Raw genomic sequence first — 25,665 nt, 5'->3', positions numbered from 1 at the left:
TTGCAAGGGGTCAGGGTGGCAATAGCACTCCACATGCAAGGGGGAGAGGGATCTGTGATGGGTGGCAATTTCCCAGACCTGCTGGGAGGAAGGATGGCGCAGAGTAGGTGCTCAGAGCATAACGTGTTGGCTTTTAATCGATCTTCAGGCCTCTGTGGCTGCTTCAGGCCCCTGTCAGGATGGCTGCCTGCTCTTTCCATCTCTCGGGAGCAGCCCAGGAAGTACCCAGCCTGGGCCACGGCCCAGGACGGGGCCAGCTGAGCTGGAGGGGGTTGAATGAGCTGCCTGTGTGTGTCTTGGCTACCTACAGCTTACCTTTTGGGGGAGGGGTGGCCTGCCCAGCTTTGACTAGCCTAGATGGCTTGGACAGAAATCCCTGACGCCCTGCCTAGGTCTCAGCAGCAAAGGCCAGACCCTCTCGGGAACACAGAAGCCTCTGGCCAGCCCACACCCAACTCCCTGGCCAGCCCTTAAGTACCAGGCTGGAAATAACCAGTTCTTTCCGCCCCTAGGGGCCATGGGCTCACCCACCACAGGGGCTGGAGTGGCTGGACAGAGTGAGGCCTCTTGGATTCTCCCAGCTGGGAGGCCCCTACTCTCAGGCTCTGGGGGGTGGGGAATTCAAATCCTGGATTTGCCACTGACCTCCCAGGAGTGCTTCAAAAGCTGCCGTAGCAATCTGAGCCTCAGCTTTCTTATCCATGAAATGGAGTTGATCACCCCCTCTGAGGGTCACTGTGAGAAATAACATAATAGACGTGTGAGTTTTGTAAACTGGAAAGTGCAATGCACATTGAAGAGTTCATGGCTGGGAGGAACAGCTTCACGTCATATTCGAGGTCATGAAGGGTCCCAACTCTAACCTCTGGATAGATCACAGCACTTCTGAGAGTCTCAGTTTCCCCAGCTGTAACATCTGGACCCTTGTCCTGACCTCAGTGTTGTTACGAGAATCCAGTTAGTTCAAACGATGTAGGCACTGAGCACCTACTATGTACCTTGTTCACAGCATTCTAGATGTCTTGCAGAGGGGAAGGGCCCCTTTCCTTCTTCAGCTTCAGGGAATCCTTTCCTGAGGCTTCAAGATAATCCAAGATATACTCAGGAAACCATCAAAGGACGGGGAGAAGAAGACTTCTAGGTCTCAAACTTGGCCCCCAGAGTCAAGTTGCTGGTCAAGAACCTGTCTCATTTTCTTACTGTCCCTGTGACTTTGGCCAAGTTACTTAGCTTCTGCAAGCCTCAGTTTCCCCATCCATAAAGTAGGGAGATTATTAATACCACAGCGGCTGTTGCTGTGATTAAATTACATCAATTGAGAGCTGAGCTCAGTTCTTGGCCCATTGTGTTTGATTCATCATGCTTGCTGCTATTAGAAGTAGGAGCAAATAGAAGTTGGTTGTTGTAGTAGTAACAGTCATAAAATAGTAGTAGTATAAATGCCAGTAGTAGCAGTAGAGGTGATGATATAAGTAATAATAGTAACAGTAGTCACAGTACTGGTAGCAGCAATAGTATTAAGAAGTCCCAGTAGTACTGACAGTAGCAGTAGCAGAAGTACTGGTACTGCAAGGACTGGTGGTGGTAGTAGTAGTAGAAGTGCTGGCTGTGCTAACAAACAGTGGTAGCAATAGTAGTAGTAGTAGGACGTACTAGTATGATGCTAGTAATAGTAGTGCCAAAAGAGAGAGGTAAGACTGAGAGAATTCAGCCCCTTTTAATTCTGGGGAGATGGGACAGGGTCTAGTTTATGGAAATTGGAAAGGAGAAGGGTCCAGAGAGATGAGGTTGACAGAAATGAAGGGGTGCAGGGCCCCAGGAACTGGTGCTCATCAAATCCTCTTAGGCTTGGTGGGGGAATATGATTCCGTTTCAGGGACAGCGTCTTGGGGTGAGGGGCCGGGCTGTGTCTCCACCTCCCGCTCCCCCAGGGAGGCAGGGACAGTGTTTGCTCCCAGAAATCCCAGAGCCCTGGAGGAAGCAGGGTCTTGGGTGCCTCTGGTCCACTGTCCTCTACACACACTGAGGCTCCGTGTGTGTATGTGTGCGGGCGTGCACGCACACGTGTGTGTCTCCCTTGGGTCGCAGAGTAGGGAATGATGGCTTTGTGGCCTCGGGAGACGTGCTTCCTGCTGCTCCAGTGGGCCAGCTTTGAGGGTTTGGCGGCTGCGCTTATGTGGAAGCTGCAGCTTCGTGTTCCAGCTCCTCAGCTGCCAGAGGGGCGAGTCAGCAGTGGGGCCTGGCACCCACCCAGGCAGGAACTCAGCGGCCTCATGCTGATAAGGTGGGCGGGGCTTCCTGGGAAGAGCTTGAATAATTACAAGGAGGGACACTAGGGCATCATCCCCAGGCTCTGCTCATCTGGAAGAGTGAGTGAAGATGAGTTTCTAGCCAGAACCATTACCAGGGCTTCCATGGAGATTTCTATCTTCTGGCAGTTTGAGTATGATCCCACCAAACTCCCTGGCCTTTGATCCCACTAAGCAACAGTTTGCTCTTCAACTTGTCCCACTGCTGGGCCTTTGTTCGTGCTGTTCCCTTTGCCTGAAATGCTCTTCTTCTCCCTTCTGCCTGTCCCAATTTCTACCCATTTTTAGAGCCTGTCTGAATGCTACCTCCTCCAGGAAGTCCTTCCAGATTCCCCAGCCCTTGCTCTCTGGTCAGGATTCACTTTCCTCACTGGTGTTCCCATGGCATTCGGTTCCAGCTGCTATGAGTAGTTCAGTTTAAGAGACGTGCCCTGGTTCACCAACCAGTCCCTGCCCTCAGAGAACTTAGAGTTCCCCCAGGCAGACAGATGTTGCTGCCCCATCACTAACCCCACTAGATGGGTTCAGGTCCTGGGGCTGGTAGTTGTGGGAGGGTGTGGGTCCTTAGAGGAGGGCTCCCATGCCAATCCAGGAGGACTTCCTGGGAGAGGATGCAGCTTCTCTATGCTCAACCAAACAACACCAACGACACAGTGGATCGTTAGCACCCAGTTTGTGACCTGGCACACAGTGGGTGCTTTGAATGTGCTTAATTCACATTCAAATTGAATGTGCAGCTTCGCCTCACACATTGGACAGCTTTCTGTCACCTGTGTAGAGGAAATCTAGAAAGGAAGAAAAATCTGGAAAACTGTTAATGGATCCCACGGTCCCTGCAGGCAGGGCCTGTGGACAGTTCTGCTCTTTTCCGTGAGTTCAGTGGATTCTAAGCTAAAAAAAAGGGAATCTCGGGCAGCAATGAGATGGCTTATCCGGAAGTCTGGTCCCAAGAGAAGGGTAGATGTTCGAGATAAAACAGACACAAGGTCTCAAAATGCCCATCAGGATCTGAGAAATCACTCTACCAGAACATAGCCCAACACACACGCTGAGTGGGATGACTTGGTCATCAAGAACAACTGAAAACCGAAGTTGTCAATCCTGGCTGTGCATTAAAACCATCTGGAGTGCTTTGGAAACACGGATGCCTGGTTCCCACCCCCAAACCAATTAATCAGAATCTCTGTGGGTGCGGCCTGGAGTCCCCAGGTGATTTTGATGCCAGGGGAGGAGCTCCACTGCCTTAAAGTATCACTCAACATTCCCCAGGGAAGAAGCAGGGGGGTGTGAAAGCCAATAGGGGAGCATGTTGCAAGAGAGATGGTAAAACTCAGACAAGTTGTGTACGTAAAAGGTCAACTTCAGTTAGCCAAGTTCAGCTTTGCAGAACAGCTCACAGGAAGAGGCTGCAGAGAGTAGAGGACAGAGCACAAGTTCTGGCGACGGACAGATCCCCACTATACCACTTAGTGGCGGTAGATCCCTACTACACCACTTGGGCAAGTTACCCAACATCTCAGAGCCTCAGTTTCCTTATCTGTAAAATGGGCACAATTATAGTGCCAATCCAGAGGATTGCTTTGAAAACTACTTAAAGTAGAAAAAATAACCAGTGTTCAATAAATATTAACTCCCAGCCCTCTGACCCATGAAGGTTCCAGACACATGAGGCATCATTGTGCAAGAGATGGTCCTTAACGCCCCTTAACTTTCTTACATATTAACATTATTGCTTTTAGGAGAAGATATCCAGCTCACAGGTAAGTCGTTTCTGGGTGAGCAGTGGGTGGACTGAGGCAGGGGAAAGCTGTTTCTGTTTCTAGGGAGAAGAGCTGAGATCCTGGAAACAACAGGAGGTTCAACAACCCTGGGTCCTTTGATTTCTCAACCACCCTTCAGGCAGTATCATTTCCTCTTGCTGGACTTTCATGCCTTCATCAGACAGACAGACAGACAGTGAGTGTGCCTCTGTGCCAGGCCCTGTGCTGGGCATGGGGATGGGATCCCTACCCTCACCAGGCTCCTTGTCTAGCAGGAAGCCTGGCATGGCTGCCGGTACCCACCACACACAGCAGAGAAGCCATGTGAGGCTTCGGAGGAGAGGAGCCAGGCATTTAAGGGGAAAGAGTGATGGCCTGGGTGTGCCAACGGGTTACTCTCTCCATCTTGTCCTAAAATCATTACTCTTGATCACGATCGCAACTGTTGCTCTAGCCTGTGCTGGCCCCCTTCAGTTTTTCCATCTGCCAAATGGGCTAGGGGGCCAGAGAGACATTCATTCAGTGATCCCTTAAGGTCCCTGTTTTGGAGAATTTTGTGAAATGAGTCCTGTGGCCCACATTGATGTTTTAACGAAAGATTACAGCAAGCTCTGTTTGGAAAATTTCACAACAGGCCTTGGACCCATCTGGCTTTTCCTCCATGGGGGATACAAGTGGAGCAATGACAGATGGGTGTCGCATGATAAAGGGAGAACATCCTCCTCACTGATCTTCTTTATCATCTTTCTTCCACCTCAATCCAGTGCAAGTCTGTCTGGCAGGGTGAGCCCCAGGCTGGGCTCAACCTCTTCCCACAGAGCCTCAGTCTCTGTACCTCACAAATGGGGACGAGCCCTCCTGTGTAATGTGTCAGGGGGAGCAGAGGGCACTGACACTCGGGGCTTACCAGGGCCCCCTAGAGCCTGTCCTCCACCCTCTGCGAACTCTAAATTTGTAGCACATGTTTGGGTCCAAGAGGCTAGCTTGGGGCGAGTGTCATTCAGCTTCTGGGCACATCTGAGAGTAGCTTTGTGGCAGGAGTTGATGATCTCTATGATAAATGGGTCTCTAAATGAGTCCTTACGTCATGAAGCCGAGAGTCTGTGGTTAGGAGAGGAAGGGAGGGAGGAGAGATGGAGGTCAGGGAGGGATGTAGGGATGCATCCAGCAGCCCTCGCGCCAGCCTCCCTTCCTCCTTCCCGGCTCCTTCCCTTCTTCCGACCAACATCTGTTACATTCCTACTGCATGCAGGGCCCTGGCTCGGAGGCCCTAGGGATGAAGCCCGCAGAGTCCCTGCTCCCCGACAGAGAGGAAGAGCAATGCAGTGTGGTCAGCACTGTAACGGGGGGAAGCCAGGAGGTTGTGAGGACACGGATGTGGTTCCAACCTGACCTCATGGGGCGGAGGGTGTGAGGGAAGGCATTCTATGGATGGGAAGGCTTGCAGGACAAATCCACCAGGGAGAAGTGAGCGCTCCTGGCAGAGGGAACAGCAGGGGCAAAGGTTTAAAGGGATCAAAGGAAAGCCTAGGAAAGCTTTGGGCTGGAATGCAGGCTGGATGCAGGCGTTGGGGGCTGTGGGGAGTGGAGACGGACAGCCAGAGGGGGCAGCTGGAGATAGAGCCCAAATGGCCTTGAGTCTGAATGGCCTTCAGTCCCAGCCAGGGGACCTCAGACTTCATTCTGAGGCCCCAGGGATGAGGGTAGGGTTTTCTCAGGGCGGGGGATAGCTGGGGCTGAAGGGAGGAGAGTGGACTGAAGGGGCTAGAACCAGGAGCAGGGTGTGTGTGGGAGGGTCCCCTGATTGCTCAATGTGGCTTTTATTCATTCCCTCGAGAAGCCCTTCTTGAGGGCCTGCTCATCCCCGTGCACAGCACAAGGCCGGCCAGCCCCTCCAACAGTGCACAAGCTCAGGAGAAAATGTATAGAAAGAGCGTTGACAAAGCCTCCTTTGTGATGAACCCTGGGGCCGTGTTGGCATGATGCTCTGCTGCCCTCTAGCGAGGCCTGGCGATGCACCCCTGCAGGGTCCAGCCAGCTTCGAAGATGTGCTGAGCTTCTGTACATGCCTTCTCTCTATCCCTCCCTCAACTACAGGAGTCCCACTGCTCCCTGGGAAAAGGGGCGGTCTGGAAGTGGAGGACAAGCTCAAAACAGGGTGAGGAGGGGAGGTGGACACAGAGGGACTCAGTCCCAGCTGTGGGAACAGGCAGCATCAGGGTCAATGAGGGGCTTGGGGCCCAGGTACTGCATCTTGAATTTTCTCAAGTGAATGAACACAGACTACATACAATGGTAACAATGATGATGATGGTGGAGACGGTGGTTGCAGTGACTAATGATTATGGGCACTGCTGGTAGGTATTGGTGATGGGGTGATGGTGGCAGTCATGATGACAAAGATAGAGGTAGAAATAGTGGTAGCGGTGATGGAGGTGGTGGTTAAAATGACTATAAAGCTACACAGAATGTTCTTGTATGTCCTTAGGTGGAAGTATGCACTCATTTCTATTGGGCACAGACCTAGGAGTGGAATTGCTGGGTCATAGGACAGGTATATGTTTAGCTTTAGTAGATGTTGCCAAACAGTTTTCCAAAAAATGGTTGTATTTACACTTGTAATGTGTAAGTTCCTGGTGCTCCACAACCCCACAAACACTTAACGTTGTCTGTTCTGTTCACTGGAGTATCTCAAATGCCTGGAAGCCTGGCATATAGAGGAGACTTAATAAAAATCTGCTGCGTGAATGCTCCATATGAGGGTGGCAGATGTTCACATTCACCATTAGAGACCAGAACCAGAACTTTGCTCCTGCTTGTAGACATTCAGTGATGGCCACATTTGGATCCAGGTTGGGAGCCTGGTGTAAAAGTCCTGACCAAACAGCTCATCACACCCCAGAGTGCACATGTCCCTTGTCTCTGCACTTTTCTCAAAATCCCTTCAGTGTGGCTCCCCTCACTCCAGTTTGAGGAGGAACAGCAATCTGATCAAACCAATGCACACTAAGATGTGAGTGACTCATAGTCCTTAACCCTTGTTCACTTACTGGGTTTACGACATGAAAAAAAGGCAACCTGCCACAGCAGACAGCAAAGAACTTAGAGTTCCTGGTTTTGGATTTAAACTCTCTCAGTTTGGCCACTTACAGCTATTTTCTCCTTAGACAACTTCCCCTGCCTATCTCTATTTTCCTGTTATGTTTTATTCTGTTTTCATTTGAAAAACAGGAATGGTAATTCTTGTCCTATCCACCTCAAGGATTCAAAAAATATAATAGATTAAGGAACTTCAGAGTTGAAAAGACTCTTGGAGATCATCTAGGGATTTTTATTTTTGCTTTTAAATAATTCTTTACAATATATGAATCACTTTCAATTATAGTTTCACTGAAATCACAGAACTATATAAAATAAGGGCAGGATCATTAATCTCTTTTCGTAGGAAGGAAACAAGCTAAAAGGGGAAATGACTTGCCCAGGGCTCTGCGGTTTGTTAGTGGCAGAGCTGGAGGCAGTGGCTCTTTGCTCTACCTAATTCTCCCTGCAGATCTAGCTAGAAGGCCCTATAAAACCAAAAGGTCAACTGGGCTCTTGCTTGCATGCCTCCAGTGCATGGGGAACTCACTGCCACCCAAGATAAATCATTTGCTACTTGGGTGGCTCTGATAGTTGGCTGTCATTTGTGGTGGTATAGAGCATGTTTCATCAAGAGGGGGTGATTACTAGAGCTTTCATTCTAATGTTTCTTTGAAGGAAGAGGAATTTACAGAAATATTCAGAGAACATGCAGAGATAGCCAGAATGGCAATAATTATAACAATCGATACCTACTGATGGTGTCACTTCCCTGTTGGTAACCCTTCATGGGCTTCCTGATTCTCCGAGGAATGCGTCCAGATTCTTTGATGTGCCTTTCGTGAGCTGAGTCCAGCCTCAAACCAGCTCTCAATGCCGCACACATCTCCCCACCCCATCCTGGCCTTCCTGCAGGATATGCTCCCTCTGCCTGGAACACCCTCACCCACCACTCTCACCTCCCTGCTCCTACAGGCCTCTGAATTCCACCCCCTCCTCCAAACCCCTGCACATCAGATTGCACTTACCTGTCTCCGTAGCACGACTACGAGCTTGGAAGGGGCAGGATCTGCATGTGATTCCTCCACCCGGTGCCCTGCATGAAGAACGGCACTGAATGGGTGATTGCCCCGGCCCAGCATATTCACAGACATCTCTGCTGCTCTTATCAGCCAGGCCAGGAGAGAGTTAAACAACCTCCCTGGCCTTGGATCAGCTCTGGCATTGGAGAGGCAGGTGGCCCAAAGTTTAACCAGATGCTTCAGAGCCTGTTGTCAGCTCAGCTCAAGGAATTCAGTCCAGCCACATCTTCCTGGAACTGAGACCTGGGCCCCTCCCACCCCTCTAGACCCCTTTCCCCTCCCGGGGCTCTGAGCTAGAGGAAGCTGGAACTGCTGGGGAGGGGTAAGGTGGGGAGGAAGATTACAAAACTGGAGGAGTAGGCGGAGAAAGTAGGAAGAGCCTGGTCCATGCTCTGCCCAGACTTGCTGTGTGGCCTTGGCTGAGTCCTTCCCATCCCGGTCTCAGTTTCCCCATCTGTGCACAGAGGAAGCTGGTCTGGGTGGTCCCTCCTGATGGGACTGGCCAAGGGCAAGTGATCCTCAGACTCCAGAGTCCCCTAGCTACAGACTCTCTCCACCACAGAGGTGGCGGTGGGTAAATCTTTAACTAGCTAGCCCTGGGTAGGCCCAGCCTTTCCGGATGGATGGCTGCCTGGGAAGGGGGGGATGAGGGTGGAGGATGTAAGGTGTGCATAGCCAGTCCCAGTGTGGTGAAGGGGGAGGGTACTGGGGAGGGAAAAGAACGAGACTCGGGCGGAGCTAACCCGTGTGCAAAGCAGAACATGGAGGAACGCGGGTCCCCCGACGGGTAAGTACAGATTTAGGGAGGTTCAAGGAGCCGCTGGCGCAGGGATGGTTAACTCGCGTTGCTGCCACAGGGACCCCGCGCGGAACCTCGAGCAGGGACCAGAGGGGCCAGAAACGCCCATCCAGGTGGTGCTCAGGTGGGTATAGGTTGGCTAGGAGGGGTCCAAGCGAGGAAGGCACCGACGGAGATTTCAGGATGGACCATCCACCCCCTCCCCGCCTCTTCGGACCACAGGGTGCGTCCCATGAGCGCGGCGGAGCTGCGTCGAGGGGAGCAGAGCGTGCTGCACTGCTCAGGGACCCGGACTCTGCAGGTGAGGACCTCCCCCGCACTCCCCAAAAAACACCTACCGGGAAGACGCCAGGTCCCTCCAGGCCAATTTCCCCCAGGCCCCGCACTCCCCCAGGTGAGCCCCGCCCTCCCCAGGGTGCCCCGCCCCCTTCTCCACGGCCCCCTCTCCCAGGTGAGCCCCCCGGGCGGGGGCCCCGACGTGGCGTTCCGCTTCGGCGCAGTGCTGGACGGGGCGCGCACGCAAGAAGACGTGTTCCGGGCCTGCGGCGTGCGGCGCCTGGGCGACCTGGCCCTGCGCGGGTGAGTGAGGTCTGGGGACGCCCCGCCCCCACACGGCCCCGCCCCCCCCGCCCCCCCGCCCCTCCCTGGGTACAGCCACACCTCTGCGGCCCGCAGCTTCTCCTGCACCGTCTTCGCCTTCGGCCAGACCGGCTCTGGGAAGACCTACACCCTGACCGGACCTCCTCCCCAGGTGGGCCGATCGCATTCGGAGCCCGCAGGGGTCAGGGGTCGGTGGGCGAGAAGCCCTGGGGAGCCGCAGGCAGCGCAGACTCCCAGAGGGAAGGGGAAGGGACGTGGACGATGAGGCCCAGCCCCATTTATTTGTAGACAAGGAAACTGAGGATCAGGGAGGTGAAGGGACTTGGCCAGTGTAGAGCACCTGGGTTCAAATTGTGTCCCCTTTATTTACTAGCTCTCAGTTTCTTCATCTGTAAAATGGAAGTGATAGTACTGACTGAGAATTAAATGTGATGTTGTATGGGAATTGGGCACAGTGCTCTACAAAGGGTAATTATAACTGCGGTGGTGGTGGTAAGCCAGCCCCAGGCTCAGCTGTTTCTTCCCCCAGGGGGAGGGCGTGCCCGTACCCCCCAGCCTGGCTGGCATCACGCAGAGGACCTTCGCCTGGCTGTTGGACCGCGTGCAGCACCTCGGTGCCCCTGTCACTCTCCATGCCTCCTATCTGGAGATCTACAATGAGCAGGTGGGGGACTGAGAAGGCTAGAAAGACAGCCCACAAGGAAAAGGAGGCATTTCTTTCCAAGGAGGCTGGGTCAAGGGGCAGAATAGATGGGGGACTGTCGACCATGAGGTCTCGGGGTGGATGAAGCAAGAACTCAGAGAGGCCCCTCCCTCACCCTCCACCCTCCTCTCTCAGGTCCGAGACTTGCTGAGCTTAGGGGCTCCCCGGCCCCTTCCTGTTCGCTGGAACAAGACGCGGGGCTTCTACGTGGAGCATCTGCGGGTGGTGGAGTTTGGGAGTCTGGGGGCCCTGATGGAACTTCTGCAAATGGGTGCGTGCTATTTCAGGGGAGCTTTGGGGTACGAGAGATGCCCATTTTTCACTTGTTCACTGAGTGCCCTCGGGGCCCCAGCCTGGAGCTGTGGGTTCAGAGATGACCCTTGGGGGAGAAAAGAGCCAGCAAACCAACAATTCAGATACAGCCCAAGAATGTCCCCCACCCCTACCCCCCAGGCCTGCTGATTTTGCCTTCCAGACTCTTCCCACCCTCCTCTCCAGCCCTGGGCTTCTGCCTCAGTCAGGCCTCATTTTTCCCCCCTGGAAGGGTCTCCTCCTTTCAGTCCATGCTTCTCCATGTAGCAAACCACACCCTGCTTCCCTTCCAGAACTTTCCAGTGCCCTGAGAGTAAAGGCCATACCTCCTAGCCTAGCCTAAAGGCCCTTCAGTTCCACTCTCATTCATCCATTCATCAGATTTTTATTGAGCACCTACTGTGGCTGGCATCAGGGACACTGAGACTCTGGGCTCGGGCCAAGCATTGTGCCGTGCCTCCCAGCTGATCTCTTTGTCTGAGTTTCTCTCCGTCCACACAGCAGTGGAGAGATGTTGATAAAATGTGAATCAGACTGACCTTCTTCCACTCAGTTCTCTCCAGCCCCCTTTCACCTATCTGTGCTAGAGCCCGACCCAGCACCCATCATTCGACTCTCCTGCCTCTGTGCCTTTGCACTGGTTGGGCCCTCTACCAGGATGCCTTTTCTCCTTTTTCTTTGTTGGTGACCACTTGCTCTTCCTACCACGTCCAGGTCCATATGTTTTTCCCCTCTAGGTCTTAGCCGTAGAAGGAGCTCAGCTCACACCATGAACCAGGCCTCCAGCCGAAGCCATGCCCTGCTCACAATATACATCAGCCACCAAACTGTGAGTGCCCCGGCTTGGGGAAAGAGCTGGCCCAGGGCCACCCAGCAAGGGCCTGCCTCTGGATGTATAAAACAACTTGGGCGTACACAGGAGGTAATGGTGAAAACCCTTGGCCTTGTGGCTTTGATGCGGACAGCCCCTCCCACGTCCCCATCAAGCCCTGCTCCCCCAACCCCAGCAGATGCCTCCTGTGGATCCCGGGGAGCCCCCTGCCGGGGGGAAGCTGTGCTTTGTAGACCTGGCTGGCAGTGAGAAGGTGGCGGCCACAGGATCCCGTGGGGAGCTGGTGATTGAGGCCAACAGCATCAACCGCAGCCTGCTAGCCCTGGGTGAGATCTGGGGCCAGCTGGACTGACTTCCTGAATCCCTCCTCTGTGCCTTACCCATAGCTGTCCTCAGTGAGGGAAACCAGAGGAGTTGTAGGGCATGGAGGAGAGTTAAAGAGCTGTGATTCAGAAGCCACAGGCCTCCCTCCGGCCTCGGCTTGCTGTTGTCTCATGCTTTTTCCCTCTTAGAACTTTGTTTATAGATCTATAAATACTGAGGATACAGTTACATTCTAACTGAGGAGGTAGAAACACTCAAGTGCAGAGTGTGAGCCCTCAGACATTCAACCTGTCCCTTGTTGCATTTGGGAAGACTGAGGCCCAGTGAGGGGAAGGACACTAACATGTCTTCCCTCCTCCCCATCCCCCAGGTCATTGGGCCTTGAGGTCCTTAACAGCTGGGGCCTTGGCCTTCCTCTGTGCATGCATGGGGAGACGCATAGGGAATGCCTCTTCATTTGATTTATTTGTCAGACATTTCCTGAGCCCCTGCCAAGTGCCAGGCCCTTTGGTGGGCCCTGGGGATCAGGGATGGAGCCCAGTCTGGTGGCAGAAGCCAATCTGAACGGGTAATGAGATCACGTGGAAAGAGATATCTTAAAGACCTACAAGCCTGGGTGGAGATCCTGGCTCTGCAGAGTACCAGCTGGGTGGCCTTGGACATGAAGGGTAACCTTGCCTTCCCCACCCAGGTCACTGCATCTCCCTGCTGCTGGACCCACAGCGGAAGCAGAACCACATCCCCTTCCGGGACAGCAAGCTCACCAAACTGCTGGCGGACTCGCTGGGGGGGCGTGGGGTGACCCTCATGGTACCTAAGGGGGACTGGCAGGGAGGGCTGGGTCCTGAGGGAGGGCTCCCAGAGAGGAGCACTCAGGGGCAGTCCTCCCCAGGTGGCCTGCGTGTCCCCCTCAGCCCAGTGCCTTCCCGAGACCCTCAGCACCCTGCGATATGCAAGCCGAGCTCAGCGGATCACCACTCGGCCCCAGGCCCCCAAGGTGAGTGGAGAGAGACACAGGCAGAGGGATGGGCAGGGCAGAGGGTGGGGGATCAGGCAATAGCTGGGGACTGAGTTGGTGTCACGCTGAAGTCTGGGACTGAGTCAGGCTTGGGATTAGGGTTGGAATCCTGATGATGGGGTTATGGTTGGGGGGCGGGGGCGGGTCACAGTCAGGGTTACGGAGGGTCTAGGGTGGGAGTCAGATTAGGAACATGATTCAGGGTCTGACCAACATCCGAGCTGGTATCATGATAAGTCTGAGTTAAGTTGGAGTCTGACGTGTGGTCTTATTTGGGGTCAGAATCTGGGCCAAGGTTTGAACAGAGCTGAGTTTGGGGTTGGACAGAGAGTGGGGTGTAGCTTAGAGCGGGCCCTCCAGGCGTGCAGCTGAGGCCACGTGGCACTTTAATGCTGTTAGGACAAGGTGCCCCCTCCAAATGGATGCAGCCTTGGGCCAGGATTCAAGGCTGACAAGTGGAGCATGGGCTGGATTTTAAGCTCCACTCACTCTGCAACCCCAGAGCCCTTGTGCAGTGTGAATGTTTACAACCACAGCAGTAACTCTGGGTCTGTTTCTCTGCAGTCCCCTGTGGCAAAGCCACCCCAGCATTTGGAGACTGAGCTATTGCAGCTCCAGGAGGAGAACCATCGCCTGCGGTCCCAACTGGGCCAAATGGACCCCAGAGGTATGAGCTCCCTGGGGGTGGAGCGAGATGAGGATAGGGTCTGGGGCTCCTGGGGCTCCAGCTACCTCCCTCTTCTCTGCAGCCTCTGGACTCATTGGGGCCCGGGTGTCCTGGGCTCAGCGGAACCTCTACGGGATGCTGCAGGAGTTCATGCTGGAGAACGAGAGGCTCAGGTAGGGCCCTGCCCCCCCCCCGTGCCCCGCCCCTCACTGCTGGCCTTCCTCCTTTCCCTGGTCCCTGGCTCCCCTTCTGTCCCCACCTGCCTCCTGGGGCTCCTACTGTGCTGCAGTGAAGAGAGGCTGACTGATACCCCCGCCAGCCCTGCCTCCTGTCATGGTCCCGGGGCCTGCTCTTCCTAGGAAAGAGAAGAGCCAGCTGCAGAGCAGCCGGGACCTGGCCCAAGATGAGCAGCGCATCCTAGCTCAGCAGGTCCATGAGCTGGAGAGGTGAGCGCGGCCGGAGACAAGCCTTTGGATGGAGGGCAGGTGGGAAAGGGGTGGCTCAGTGAAACGGCTAGGTCTGATCTCTGGATCCAGACCCCCTGGCTTCTGATTCCAGCTCTGCCACCAGCTGTGTGGCCTTGGGTGAGTCATTTAGCCTCTCACTGCCTGGGTTTCCTCTTCTGTAGAATGGGAATGATATAGTACTTGCCTTCCAGGGTTTTTGGGGTTTTTTTTATAAATTTTTTTTTTCGGGGCACGAACCCGTGTCCCCTGCATCGGCAGGTGGACTCTCAACCACTGCGCCACCAGGGAAGCCCTATAAATTTATTTATTTATTTTGGGCTGCGTTGGGTCTTCGTTGTTGCATGCGGTTTTTCCCTGGTTGTGTTGAGCGGGGGCTACTCTTTGTTGCGGTGCGCGGGCTTCTCACCGCAGTGGCTTCTCTTGTTGCGGAGCACGGGCTTTAGGCACACGGGCTTCAGTAGTTGTAGCACGTGGGCTCAGTAGTTGTGGCTCGCGGGCTCTAGAGCACAGGCTTAGTCGTGTGACTCACGGGCTTAGTTGCTCCACGGCATGTGGGATCTTCCCGGACCAGGGATCGAACCCGTGTCCCCTGCATTGGCAGGTGGATTCTTAACCCCTGCGCCACCAGGGAGGTCCTCCAGGGTTGTTTTAAAGATCAGATTGAATAAGTTCATATGTAAAGCATTGAGAACAGTGCCTGCATATAGTAAGCAATCCATGAGTGTTTGTTAAAAGCAGGACTTTGGTGCCAGCCTGCTGGTAGCATTGAGGACTACAGACAGACAGACCCCACTGTTCTTTCCAGGCGCCTCCTCTCTGCCTGCTACCTTCACCAGCCGGGCCCTGGCCCAGCCCCACCGTGTCCCTGTGTGATGGTGCCACCTCCCCCCTGCCACGTGAGTCTCTGCCCAACCCGGATAGGGGAGGAGCAGGAATGTCACAGAGCCCCTGACTCAGCCTCTTGCAGGCCCTGCCGCCTCTCTGCCCCTGCCCCTGCTGCCACCTCTGCCCCCTGTGCCAAGCGCCACTGGCCCACTGGGCCTGCCCACGGAGGGAGCTCCACCTGCCCCAGGTAGGAAAGGCCGAGGTGCGGGGAGGGAAGGCTGGCAAGTTGGAGACCTGGATCTAGGGAGTCTGCAGTTTGGAAGGCTTCAGAACTCTGGGGACTCTGATGTGCCGGGTTGGGTCATAGTGGGGAGTGGCTGGCTTTGGGTTCTCTCTGCCCAGGGTTCAAAATAGCTACTTACCTCTCCTGCCCCTTCTCCCCATCCTACCTTCTTTCGGAACGCGCTCTGCTGTTTGCGTATTCATTCATTCACTTAACATTTTACTCATTTATGCATTTACTTAATGAATGAGTTAATGGATGCATTTACTTAGTGAATGAGTGCTCACTTCCTCATTCAATAACCCTCCTTAAGCTCCTTGCTTCGTGGCAGCCCCTGTTCTGGGCACTGAGGATTCACGGACCTGACATGGTTCCTGCCCTCATGGAGTTCCTTGTCTCCAGAGAGGACATCACAAGGGCCACGCACTGCCCACAGAAAAAGTGACCATGACCCCACCCCTTTATGCCCACCTGACATTCTTAGTGCCCCATGGGCAGGTACGGCAGGGATGGTGGTGTCATGGTCGGCGCCAGGGAAGTGGGGCACAGAAGCAGGGCTGAGGTCACCCAGTGTGGGCTCTGGTCTTGCCTGCAGGTGTTTGGCTCTAAGGCCCCAGCTGACATGCCCCTGTCTGCCCGTCCCCCACCCTGGGTGCCCCCATGTAGCCCTGGCTCTGCCAAGTGTTCAAGAGAGAGGTGGGTCCAGCTCTGGGGCACTGGGGGGTGGGGGTGGGGGAGGAGGCCCAGGAACGTGAAGGCTCGCTTCCCACCACCCAACCCACCCTGGCCCAGGAGTCACAGCGACTGGATTCAGACCCAGGTCCTGGCAGAAATGCTGACCAAGGAGGAAGTGGTACCCTCTGCACCTCCCCTGCCCATGGGGCCCCTGAACACATCGCCAGTGCTTAGAGGTGAAGAAAGGAGCAGGGGAAGGGCTGCCAGTGTTTTCTGTGATCTTGGGCCAGAACCCACCTTCTCCAAACCTTAGTCCTCCCATTTCTGAACTAGGGGGCATATTAAGAGGTGAGAGTTCTAAGATCTTTCTATTTCTGGAACTTAGAATTCTCTTCCTAGGGCCACCTGCACTCCCAGATGTATGCTGGAGCCCATGGGGTACATGGCAGGGGGAGGGGAGTGGGTACCGCCTGAGGCTTCCCCAGAGGATGCTGGGACCCTGATGGGCCTGGGTGAGGCAGGGTCCAAGGGAGTGCTGGCCTCAAGTCTCACTGTGTCCCTCAGGTGGGGCTGCAGTTCCAAACCTGGCCCGGAGACTGGAGGCCCTCAAAGACCAAATCGGCAGCTCCCTTGGACGTGGCCGGAGCCAGCCGCCCCCCACTGAAGGCACTTGAAGCCCCTTGGACGTGGCCGGAGCCAGCCGCCCCCCAGTGAAGGCACTGGAAGCCCCACCCGGGTCCTCCCTTCCTGCTGAGGGCAAAGTGCGAACCCAGGAGACCACCATGTGACCTAGAGCTGTGCTCTGCACTCCTGGGCCTCAGTCTCCCCATCTGTTAAATGGGTTATAGCAGCTGCTGCTCCAGTTTGCAGCTGGACGGGGCGGAAGGCAGTTCCTGAGGCATGGGGGTGGGCGCTGATGGGGCAGTCTGGGGAAGCAAAGGGAGGGTGCCAGCCTAGACCAGGAGAAATGAGACCGGATTCAGGAGAAACCAGGTAGCAGTGGTGAAATAAATGAATAAAGAGAGGCATCCCCTCTAAGTCTGGTTGGTCCTGTCCTCTGACTTGCCCTTGAGGGAATCCCGGAGAGATTGGGGGGTTGGGGGGTTCTGAGGAAGAGGAGGCAAGGACTCCTGGCAGAGGTATGTGTCCCCTTGCCCTCTGATGAGGAATATTTCAGGTTCCCATTTCCTTTCACGTATTATACAAGTTTTCATTGAGCAGCTACTCTACGCCCCTGGGCAGGCACGGGGAAATTGAATGGTGAGCATCTCCATGGAGGAGGCCTGGGGGAAACTGATTTGGCCTTGAGCTGGGGCAGGTGGTGGACCGAGGGGCTCACACTCTCTGTCCCAGCTGCATGTGTCGTGGTGCTGGAGGGGTCATGAAGCCTGAATTCTGATGCCGCAGATCGGCTCTGAGACCCTGGCCAAGCCCTGCATCCTCCCTGGACCACTTTCTGGTTTTCAGTCCATTAGACATGGCTTCCTGTCCTGTTGATCTCTAAATGAGGGTCAAGGAGGTTATGAATGTCATGATTCCCAGCACAGTGCCCAATAGGATGCAGTGGGTCTACAATCAGGGGTAGCTCCATATGTGACACGAGAAACTGGGGGTGCGCGTGGGAGGACCTCGATTCAGAAAGAGCCACGAGGCTAACCTAACTCTCACATTTTATAGTTAGGGAAACTGAGACCCACGTGGCTCATTCCTTTGTTTGTTCATACATTCACTCATCCATTCAGCAGGCACCACTGGCAACAACTGTAAATCAAGGTGGCAAAGAAGACAGACAAGGGACAAGCTGGCTTTGCCTGGGGAGCTCACAGTCTGGTGGGGGACAGACAGACACTTAAAACCTCACACATGTGCTTCGATGGGGGAATCCCAGGGCAGTGGAGGCACAGAGGGTCACCCAATCAGAAATTGTCAGGGAAGGTTTGCCAAAGAGAGCCATGATTAAGTTTCAGAGGGTGAACAGCATTTGGCCCAGGGCAGGTGGAGGGGCTGCAGAGGCAAAGGCTCAGAGTTCCAAAGGTTGCCTGGACCACGAAGTGCATGGCCTTGTCTGCCACATCGGGAGTTGGGGTTTGTCCCGAGGATGGCAGGGAACCACAGAAGAGTCTTAAGGAGTCACCAGCTTAGGTCTGCATTTAGGTCACACTGGCCACTGTGGCAGTTGGACTAACTGGTAAGGATGAGCTGGAGGTGGAAGACCAATGAAATGATCAGTGCAGGGAGAGGTGAGATGCCCCAACCAGCGGTACCTGAGCCAGCCTCAGGCTGGGTATCTCCTGAGACCTGGGCGCTGGGCACTGGGCTCAGGCAAGACCCCAGGCGGGGACCCCTCACTACGGGCTTGGGGAGCACTGGGGAAGGGGCAGGCGGAGGCCGGAGGACAAGCCAGGGAGCCCCTGGGGAGAATCAGGGCGCCTGGGGATGCGCCTGGGGAGGGGTTGCATCCATCGTCTGGAACAGTGCTTGGACCTGCCCACAGGCCTGGCCTGAGAAAATCAACTCCGACTGCCCCCACCCCACTCCCCAGCGCCAGACCAAGCAAGAAAAGACCCAACACTCTTTTACCCACCGCTGTGGAAACTAGCCCAGGGAATGTTCCCTAATTATGCCCTATTTTCCCGGGGGAAGTAAGTAAGGACCCAAAGATAAAAGCAAGGTGTCTCCAGGCCACACTTGAGCGTGCAGTGTGACCTGGGGCTCTCGGAGGCTTCCCCACTCCCAGGGCCCTGACTCCTGAGCCTCTCTCTGCAGAGCTGGGCCCTGAAGCTGGGTGTGTCAGGGTCATCCCTGGCTGGAGCCCCCAGTGGCCACGGATTGAAAGGCAAGACCTGTGACTGTGAATAGAGGTGTTTGTAGAAGGCTGGAGTCCATGGAGGCAGAACCCAGGGTGGTGGGGTGACAGCCAGACACCACAGGCACCGGGCCAGGCAGGGTGGGCGGGTTCAGTCCGTAGACGGAACAACACAAGTTCAAGTCTCAACATCATCACTTACCATGAGTGACCCTGGGCAGGTGACTTAACGGTGCTGGCCCGAGTCACCTCATTTGCAGAATAGATGCACGAATAGTAGCCCCTCATGGGACAGTCATGAGGATTAAATCCACTGACATTTGGAAAGATTTTAGCACGAGGCTTCGCCTGTTGCGGGTAATTGAGCCAAAAGCAGCTTTTAGTCGACGTGACAATTTGACAGAATTGACAATCTGGGTTCCGAAACAATTTGCTCAACAAATATTTAATTGAGAAACAACTTTGGGCCAGCACTGAACAAAGCATAGGAAGCCTTACCCTCAACACAGACAAGAAACAAGAAATTGGGCAAAACACATGGAGCAAAACAGAGCAGGGAGGTCCATCTGTCAGGGCGGGTGCAGTTCTATATAGGGGGGTTAGGAAAGGTCTCACGCAGGTGACATTTTTGCAGAGACCTGAAGGGTAGAAGGAGGGCAAGCCAGACTAATGCCGTAAAGCCATTTTTTTCTACTCTAGGTGCTTTTGATGCCACATTAGATTGTGCGGCTCTGCGGGTTTGAGCCTGGGCTCCTCCATTCCCCAGAGCCCTTTTCTCACTCTAATGTGGCCCTGCTTGCTGGGAGGTCTCTAGCCTCAGGCAGGGGAGGCCCCCTGGCACTGAGCGTGAAAGCTTTCCTTGGCTGCCTTGGGAAGAATGGACAGGGAACACCCAGGGGGACCTTGGCTGTTGCCGGTTCATTCTTGTTTGGACGATTCCTTCTCCCGCTGGAGCCACCCACGATTTTCCGGTTTCCTGGGTCCAGCTCAGCAAAATCCCTACTTACTTTCCCAGAGATAGATTCAGGACTCAAGGCGATTAGTCCCCACTACCCCCATCACATGAACCATGCGTCCGTCTCCCAATCAGCATCCTTACTCAAGAACTGCAGCTTGTCCAGAATCCCTAACCCTGGAGGAATTCCATCGGACCCCAGTAATGTATCAAGACTCTTCAAATCCTGTGGTTTTTACTGAGAACGGTAGATTCCACAGGAAAGCTTTCTGCAGAATGCCGGAATTGGAGGAAGTTCTCCGGCCCCATGAAATAGGGTAGTAGTTCTCCAGGACTGTCAAACTTCGAAGAGGATCTCTGGTACATTAGAGTTGGGGGCAGCTCTTGGAAATCCTGAAGCACTGAAGGAATTTCCCAGAATTCCAAATCTCTAGAAGAGTTCTCTGAAATTGTAAAAGTTTGCCTAGAAGTTGGGAGGGATTCTCAGGAATCTTTGGCTGGGGGTGAGGAGGTTCACCAGTGCTTGGAAGGCCATCATTAGTTTCCAGAATGCTGACAAGTCTAGAGATCAACCTAGATGTCTGGAAGCCTGGTTGAGTTCTCCAAATCCTTGGGGACTCCAACTCTTAGCCAGTGCAGAATGGGGAGCATGGCTGAAAGCATTACGGTAGGACAAGAGAAGCTTCAGGAAAAGCACTCCTGTGGGTGCTTGTGTTTAAGAGGCTATAAGGTCTCATCTCGATGACCAACCCCAAGATAAACCCCGAGAAGTGGAGAGAACATAAGAGTTTATTCCAACCAAAGATGCAACTGCCCAGAACATCTTACCCACATCCCTCTCTCTGCTTCAGCCTTCTCTCGCATCCTGCTTTCTCTCACTCAAGGTCTTTCCTCCCTTTGTCTAATGACACATTTGCCCCAATTCATAGTTATTCAGTTTTGTACTCAACAGGTTGATTTCAGCCCCTTTGAGGGCTATTTTGTGTCCTCTTATGTTTTCCATTGCCATCTCCTTGTTGACCTTCCAAAGACTTGTCTTCCTTTATTTTAAGCAAACAAACGTGGCAGAGCGGGGCTGGGCAGGTGGGGATGGTCTTGCTTTGAAACAAGGAACAGCAGCTACTGGAACTTGTAAACAAGTTGGTGCTGTGGTTGGAGACCAGGACTGGCGTCAGGAGATCTGGGTTCTAAGCCTGCTCTGCAACAGACCTACAGGTCCCCTGGCCATCACTGACATCTGTACTTGCTGGCCAACAAAGAAAGATCTTTAATAGTTGGCCATAGGTGTCTTCCTCACGAACCTTCCTTCAGCCCCTGGCTCTGATCACACTATCTCTCACTCATCACACATGAAGGTCAGGCCTGGTCTACTAGGCATGAGGACACTGGCCTGAGCTTGAGCCACTGCTCTGTTCTCAAAGAGCTTCCAGCCAAGTGGGGGAAAAGAACAATCAAAGTGACAGTTGCTATGCAATGGAATAAATAATAACAATCAACAAATTTATCTGGTGCCAAGCATCCTTCCAGCACTGGCCATGTAGTAATGCATTCATTTCTGATAACAGCTCCGTGAAGTAGGTACTACTGTTATCCTCACGTTACGGTGAGGAAACCGAGGCAAGAAGAGGCTCAGAATTCTCTCAAGGTCACACAGCTAGTAAGTGGCAAAAGTTGGTTTTGTTATAAGGTGGTCTGGCTCTTGAATAGATGATTTCAACCATCATGCCAAGTGCCACACAGTAGGACCACAGAGGAAGGGAAAATAGAAGAGCAGTTTTTATCCAACCAGGAACCACTGAGCAGAATAGAGCAGCCTCCTTGGAGAAGTTAGTCTCCATCAAATCCCAGCACAACCCAGCAAAGCCAGACCATACAGAGGTCTTTAGTGAGGCAGAGGAATGGACTTCTCCAGCTATTTTCCCCCATGTAAGAAACTTCACCACCTCCGAAGATAAAATAATTATTCACAGACTACCCAATGAAGGAGGATTCTGTGCAGCCTAGCCAGAAACAAGAGAATTAGAAATGGACACCTGAAGTCCCGCTTTTATGTGGTGCACAGGGCTCTGGGTGGTCTCCAGGCTATAGAACCTTGTCAAACCCATCCTCTCAGCCTGTCTGCCCAACTTATGGCTGTGGGAGCCTGGGCAAGGTAGTTAACCTCTCTGAATCTCAGTCCTCCTCTGTAAAGTGGGGATACGATTGGTTTACACGACGAGAAGTTAATGTGCTCATGGGGAATGATACGAGGATTAAAAGAGTGAAACTATGTAGACTGTTTAGGACAGAGCCTGGCATGTGGTCAGTGCTAAACACATACTGCTTGTTATTACTATTTTTATTACTAATGAATGCTTTCAGCACAAACATTCTACCAGTCCTGTTTTCCAGGAGAGGAATTGCATCAATATCTGGACTCTGGTTATACAGACTCATGAACTTGACATCCAGCTCTGCTGACTCCTTCCTGCAAGGTGTGCCTTCTAATATGGATTCTTCCAGGGAGAGAGTGGCCATCCAGGACTGGGTCACCCAGTGGAAAATCCAGGGAAGTGTTCCCACTGCCCTTCCAGGGAAGCTGACTGGGAGAGATTCATTTGTCTTCATTGAAGAAAGGCCAGTGGGACCTTCCAAGGAGTCTGGCTTGCCTCGTGATTTCAGAAAAGAGCTGTTTTAGTCCCTCCAAGGATATTGGGTGATGTCAACTCGGTCAGCCAGGAGTCGGGCAGGCCTCCTGAGGTCTTGCTTTAATGCAGGACAGATAAGACCAGTCTGCAAAGAGTAGGAAAATGCCTGTGTCCTCTTCCTGAATGCAGACAGGCCTTTGGAAGTTTATTCCTTTGGGAGCCCTTTCTTCTGGGGTACAAAGGGAGCCAGGCTCTGGGCCACAAGCTCTGTTCCAGGGGCAGCTGGATCTCAAGAACACTGAGCTCCAAAGTGTCTCACCTTCTGGGCTGCTTCTGCAGGCTAAGCCACCCGCTTCCACAATCAGGAGTCTAAATTGACAACATCTAAGGGCACCCTCCACCCTGGGCTATCATTTCTTATTTGCTGAGCTCTCTGCAAGCAGCAAGAACGTGACATGTTGCTCATCATTTAATTCTTCTACACCCCTATGAGCTCTTATTAACTCCATTTAACAGGGGGAAGACTCAGGTTGAGAAAGTTGAAGTCAATTAATATCAAACAGGCAGGAAGGGGTCGCAGCCATGACTGGAACCCAGGACTATCTGGGTGCAAAGTTCAGCTGCTCAACCATCACACTGCTGGACAAAGCCTTGGGGATCCTCCCAGCCATGATACACAGACTAATTCAAAATCGGTGATGCAAGGGAACAGGTATCTTTGCCTTTTAAGTTGTGCCAATGAGTATCCCGGTCACTCGTTCATTTGCTCATTCATTGATCGTGATTCAAGGATTTGGCCATGGTGATTTCAATCTCCCAGTCTCCCTCAGCTGTCTTCTAGTTAGGTGGTCCTTTTTGGGGGTCTGACCTACATTTCCACTCACAGTTCTCAGTCAGTCAATTAGTATGTGGTTGTTGAGCACCTAAGTGCCCAGCACAGTGCTGGGAAGAAGGGAAGGGTCAGGTCTCATGGCAGAGACAGAGCACGCTCTTGGCCGGGGAAGGGAGAACCAGGCTCACTCCTGCTGTGAGGGGTCGAGTGAAGGGAGACACCCACCCCTCTGCTCCAGGTGTCTGAAAGAACACAGCCAAGGGCCCACTGTTTATCAGGGGACAAGGGGCTGGGAGGCCAGCAGAGTGACCTGGGTGTCAGGGAGACAGATCTGGGTTTGGATCACTACTCACTGGCTGGGTGACCATTGACACTAGGTCACCTGATCTCTCAGCCTCAGTTTCCCTAACTGCAAAGTAGGACTAGCACTGTAGTAAAATGATTGAACCTTAACGGGAGGATTCAGTAAGCCATGCTTGTAGAGTGCTCAGCATGGGGCCTGACACACAGTACGAACTTAATCAAGTGGTTATTCAGGTTATCACCGCCCTTGCTGTCTCTAGCAGCGACTCCCAACTCTGGTTCATCAGGAGAACTGAATTCACTGGGCAGCGAACTATTCTTCAAAGGGCCCCATCTAAGCATCCAGCTCTGGGGATAGGCAAGGCAGAAGCTGAGTGTTTTACACTCACCAGGGGGGTGTAAGCAGGCTTGGGGCAAGGAAGGCTGGGTTCTAGCCCTGGTTCTACCACTTCCGTGGGCCTTTGCTCTAGGCCTCTGCCTCCTGCCTGTACGGAGGAATGGGGACAAACCCCAGTGGTCTTTCTAGAACTTCTCTGCTGCCCTCTAGTGGACACGGGATGCCCACACCTTCTTGCGTGTAATTTCTGCTGTGTGTGGAGCCCTTACCTGGTGCCACGCGCTGTGCTAAGTGCCTGTGACGACATCGATACCTCTGGCATGTACACTGGGGAGCACTTTCACAAATGTCCCTCCTCCAGTGCTTACTTCAGCCCTGTCACGTGAGTTATTTTACCTTCATTTGGAGGCCCAGATGAGGAAGATGAGGCCAGGGAGGGATAGGACTGCCCCACAGTCACCCAGCAAGTCACGAGGACCGGAACTCAAGTCTCTGGGTGGCCTGGCTCTTTGGGACAGGGGTGGGGAGTGAGGAACAAAGCCTAGACAGAGCTGGGCAGTGAGAAACACCCCTTCCCCATCACTGTCATGGCGTCCTGGTTGCTGCCGCCTCCAGCTTCCCCATGAAGGGATGGGGCTGTGGCTCTGAGTCTGAGGGTACCGGGCAGGGTCAGGCACTGGGGCAAGGCCCGCAGCTGGATGCCTCCTCATGAGGAGGCGAGGTCTCCCTGCCACCCTCTTCCACCATGAGCAGAGGAAGGCCCCAACCTTGACCACGTCCACCCCATGTCTTTGATGTCCCTGCTTGTCCAGTTGCTGGGTCCCAGTGTCCCGGCCCCTTCCTTCTTCCTGGCGAGCCTCCTAGAGAGTTGCTTTCCTGGGCCTCCCACTTGCACTGCTTCCTCTCTCACCTCAGCCGATTTTAAAATCTGAAAGCACTTCTGTTTGTTTGTTTTTTTGCGGTACGTGGGCCTCTCGCTGTTGTGGCCTCTCCCGTTGCGGAGCACAGGGTCTGGACGCACAGGCTCAGCGGCCATGGCTCATGGGCCCAGCTGCTCCGCGGCATGTGGGATCTTCCCAGACTGGGGCACGAACCCGTGTCCCCTGCATCGGCAGGCGGACTCTCAACAACTGTGCCACCAGGGAAGCCCTGAAAGCACTTCTGAAAACTCTCTAGGGCTCCCCACATACTCCAGATAACAAGCAAGCCCCTTGACCTGGCGTCAGAGTCCTCCCTGCTGGACCTCAGCCACCTCCCCAGCCTGGCTCTCCCCACGTGCCTCTGTTTCCCAAGCTGCAGACCTATGGTTTTGCTTGTTTGCTTGTTTTTGCATTTCAAATACACTTCTCTCTGCATCTTCCTCCACTAAGCCTTCGCAGTTGCTGTTCCCTCTGTCTGGAACACCCTCTCCTCCTCCAACCCCACCCTTGCCCCACGCATGCGCTTTTGTCTGGCTAATTTCTACTACTCAGGTCAAAGTCTCTCCCCTGGCCTCTGCTGCTTCCCCCATCACTGCAGGGACCATCCTGTCTTATTACCTTCTTCTCACTCCCCTGGCCCCCATCCTGGCAGGGAGAACTGGGGAGTCTGTCATGCTTTGCATCCTGTCCTCAGCACCAAGCATGGAGTGCATGTTTGGTGAATGAATGAGTGGATGAATGAATAAATGATGGGGGAAAGAGTCAGGCTTATTTGGCCCCCAACTCGGCCCCAAGCTGGGTGACCTTGAACAAGTCCCATTCCTTCTCTGAGCCCCAGAGTGTTCACCTGAAACAGGCCTCTATTCCTTCCTGCACACTGGGCACCTTTGAGGCTCAGGGGCCTCTTGCACAGGCAGGACCTCGCCCTCCCCTTGAAATGGTTCTGGGACCTGGCCAATTCCAGTGGACACTTGGACCCCTGGGTCCCCTAGGAGGACAGGGGCCCCAGAGCCTCGATCCTTCCACCCCGATGGCCAGAAGGGGAAGAGAGGTCAGCACCCCGGATCACTGCCGGCCTTCCATCCTTGGGCCCGGAGTTAATTTTTAAAAAGCAGCTCAAAGTCCAGGTGGGCTTTGGCAGAGTTTGCTCC

General features: G+C 53.9%; 2 protein-coding genes across 10 annotated transcripts in view; one reads left to right on the top strand and one right to left on the bottom strand.

The window, feature by feature from the left end:
* Nucleotides 1-8,718, bottom strand: part of COL27A1 (collagen type XXVII alpha 1 chain) — a 185,918-nt gene extending 177,200 nt beyond the window's left edge. For 2 of the 3 annotated variants that reach the window (XM_029203587.1, XM_029203588.1), the window contains exons 1-3: nt 8,574-8,718; nt 8,176-8,243; nt 646-735 (exon numbers count right to left, since the gene is read on the bottom strand). In XM_029203587.1, the coding sequence (XP_029059420.1) occupies nt 646-735; nt 8,176-8,243; nt 8,574-8,683 (268 nt within the window). In that variant the 5' untranslated portion in view covers nt 8,684-8,718. Of the gene's footprint in view, nt 1-645; nt 736-8,175; nt 8,432-8,573 lie in introns of those variants that run through there. The other variant, XM_029203589.1, reaches the window with a different exon arrangement.
* A 112-nt stretch (nt 8,719-8,830) lies between these two features.
* On the top strand, nt 8,831-16,759 carry KIF12 (kinesin family member 12). 7 transcript variants are annotated; one of them, XR_003790860.1, is made up of 20 exons: nt 8,831-9,016; nt 9,087-9,152; nt 9,251-9,329; nt 9,480-9,607; nt 9,704-9,779; nt 10,158-10,292; nt 10,467-10,602; nt 11,381-11,472; nt 11,651-11,801; nt 12,491-12,609; nt 12,692-12,796; nt 13,382-13,484; nt 13,567-13,657; nt 13,844-13,930; nt 14,757-14,847; nt 14,919-15,023; nt 15,391-15,557; nt 15,655-15,755; nt 15,852-15,970; nt 16,299-16,325. XR_003790860.1 is itself a non-coding variant. In XM_029203593.1 (19 exons), the coding sequence occupies exons 1-19, from the start codon at nt 8,853-8,855 to the stop codon at nt 16,406-16,408; spliced, it is 2,055 nt and encodes a 684-aa protein (XP_029059426.1). In that variant the 5' UTR covers nt 8,831-8,852; the 3' UTR covers nt 16,409-16,759. The 7 variants fall into 7 exon arrangements, 4 of the variants coding, with proteins under 4 accessions (XP_029059426.1, XP_029059425.1, XP_029059427.1 ...); XR_003790858.1 differs by having other exon boundaries at nt 15,373-15,557; XR_003790859.1 differs by lacking the exon at nt 15,852-15,970 and having other exon boundaries at nt 15,373-15,557; nt 16,299-16,351.
* Nucleotides 16,760-25,665: the final 8,906 nt, after the last annotated feature.

Source organism: Monodon monoceros, unplaced genomic scaffold (genome assembly GCF_005190385.1).
Source record: "Monodon monoceros isolate NGI ecotype Baffin Bay Population unplaced genomic scaffold, NGI_Narwhal_1 Super_Scaffold_5, whole genome shotgun sequence".
NCBI lineage: Eukaryota > Metazoa > Chordata > Mammalia > Artiodactyla > Monodontidae > Monodon > Monodon monoceros.
The sequence above is the reverse complement of the archived record's forward strand: the minus strand, read 5'-3'. Positions and strand labels throughout refer to the sequence as shown.

Excerpts from the sequence above, each read along its gene's own strand:
- KIF12 (XM_029203592.1), top strand. The coding sequence starts at position 8,853 with ATGGCTGCCTGGGAAGGGGGGGATGAGGGTGGAGGATGTAAGGTGTGC. Across the intron at positions 12,797-13,381 it reads CTCGGCCCCAGGCCCCCAAG|TCCCCTGTGGCAAAGCCACC; the intron begins GTGAGTGGAGAG and ends GTTTCTCTGCAG. Across the intron at positions 15,971-16,298 it reads CACATCGCCAGTGCTTAGAG|GTGGGGCTGCAGTTCCAAAC; the intron begins GTGAAGAAAGGA and ends TGTGTCCCTCAG.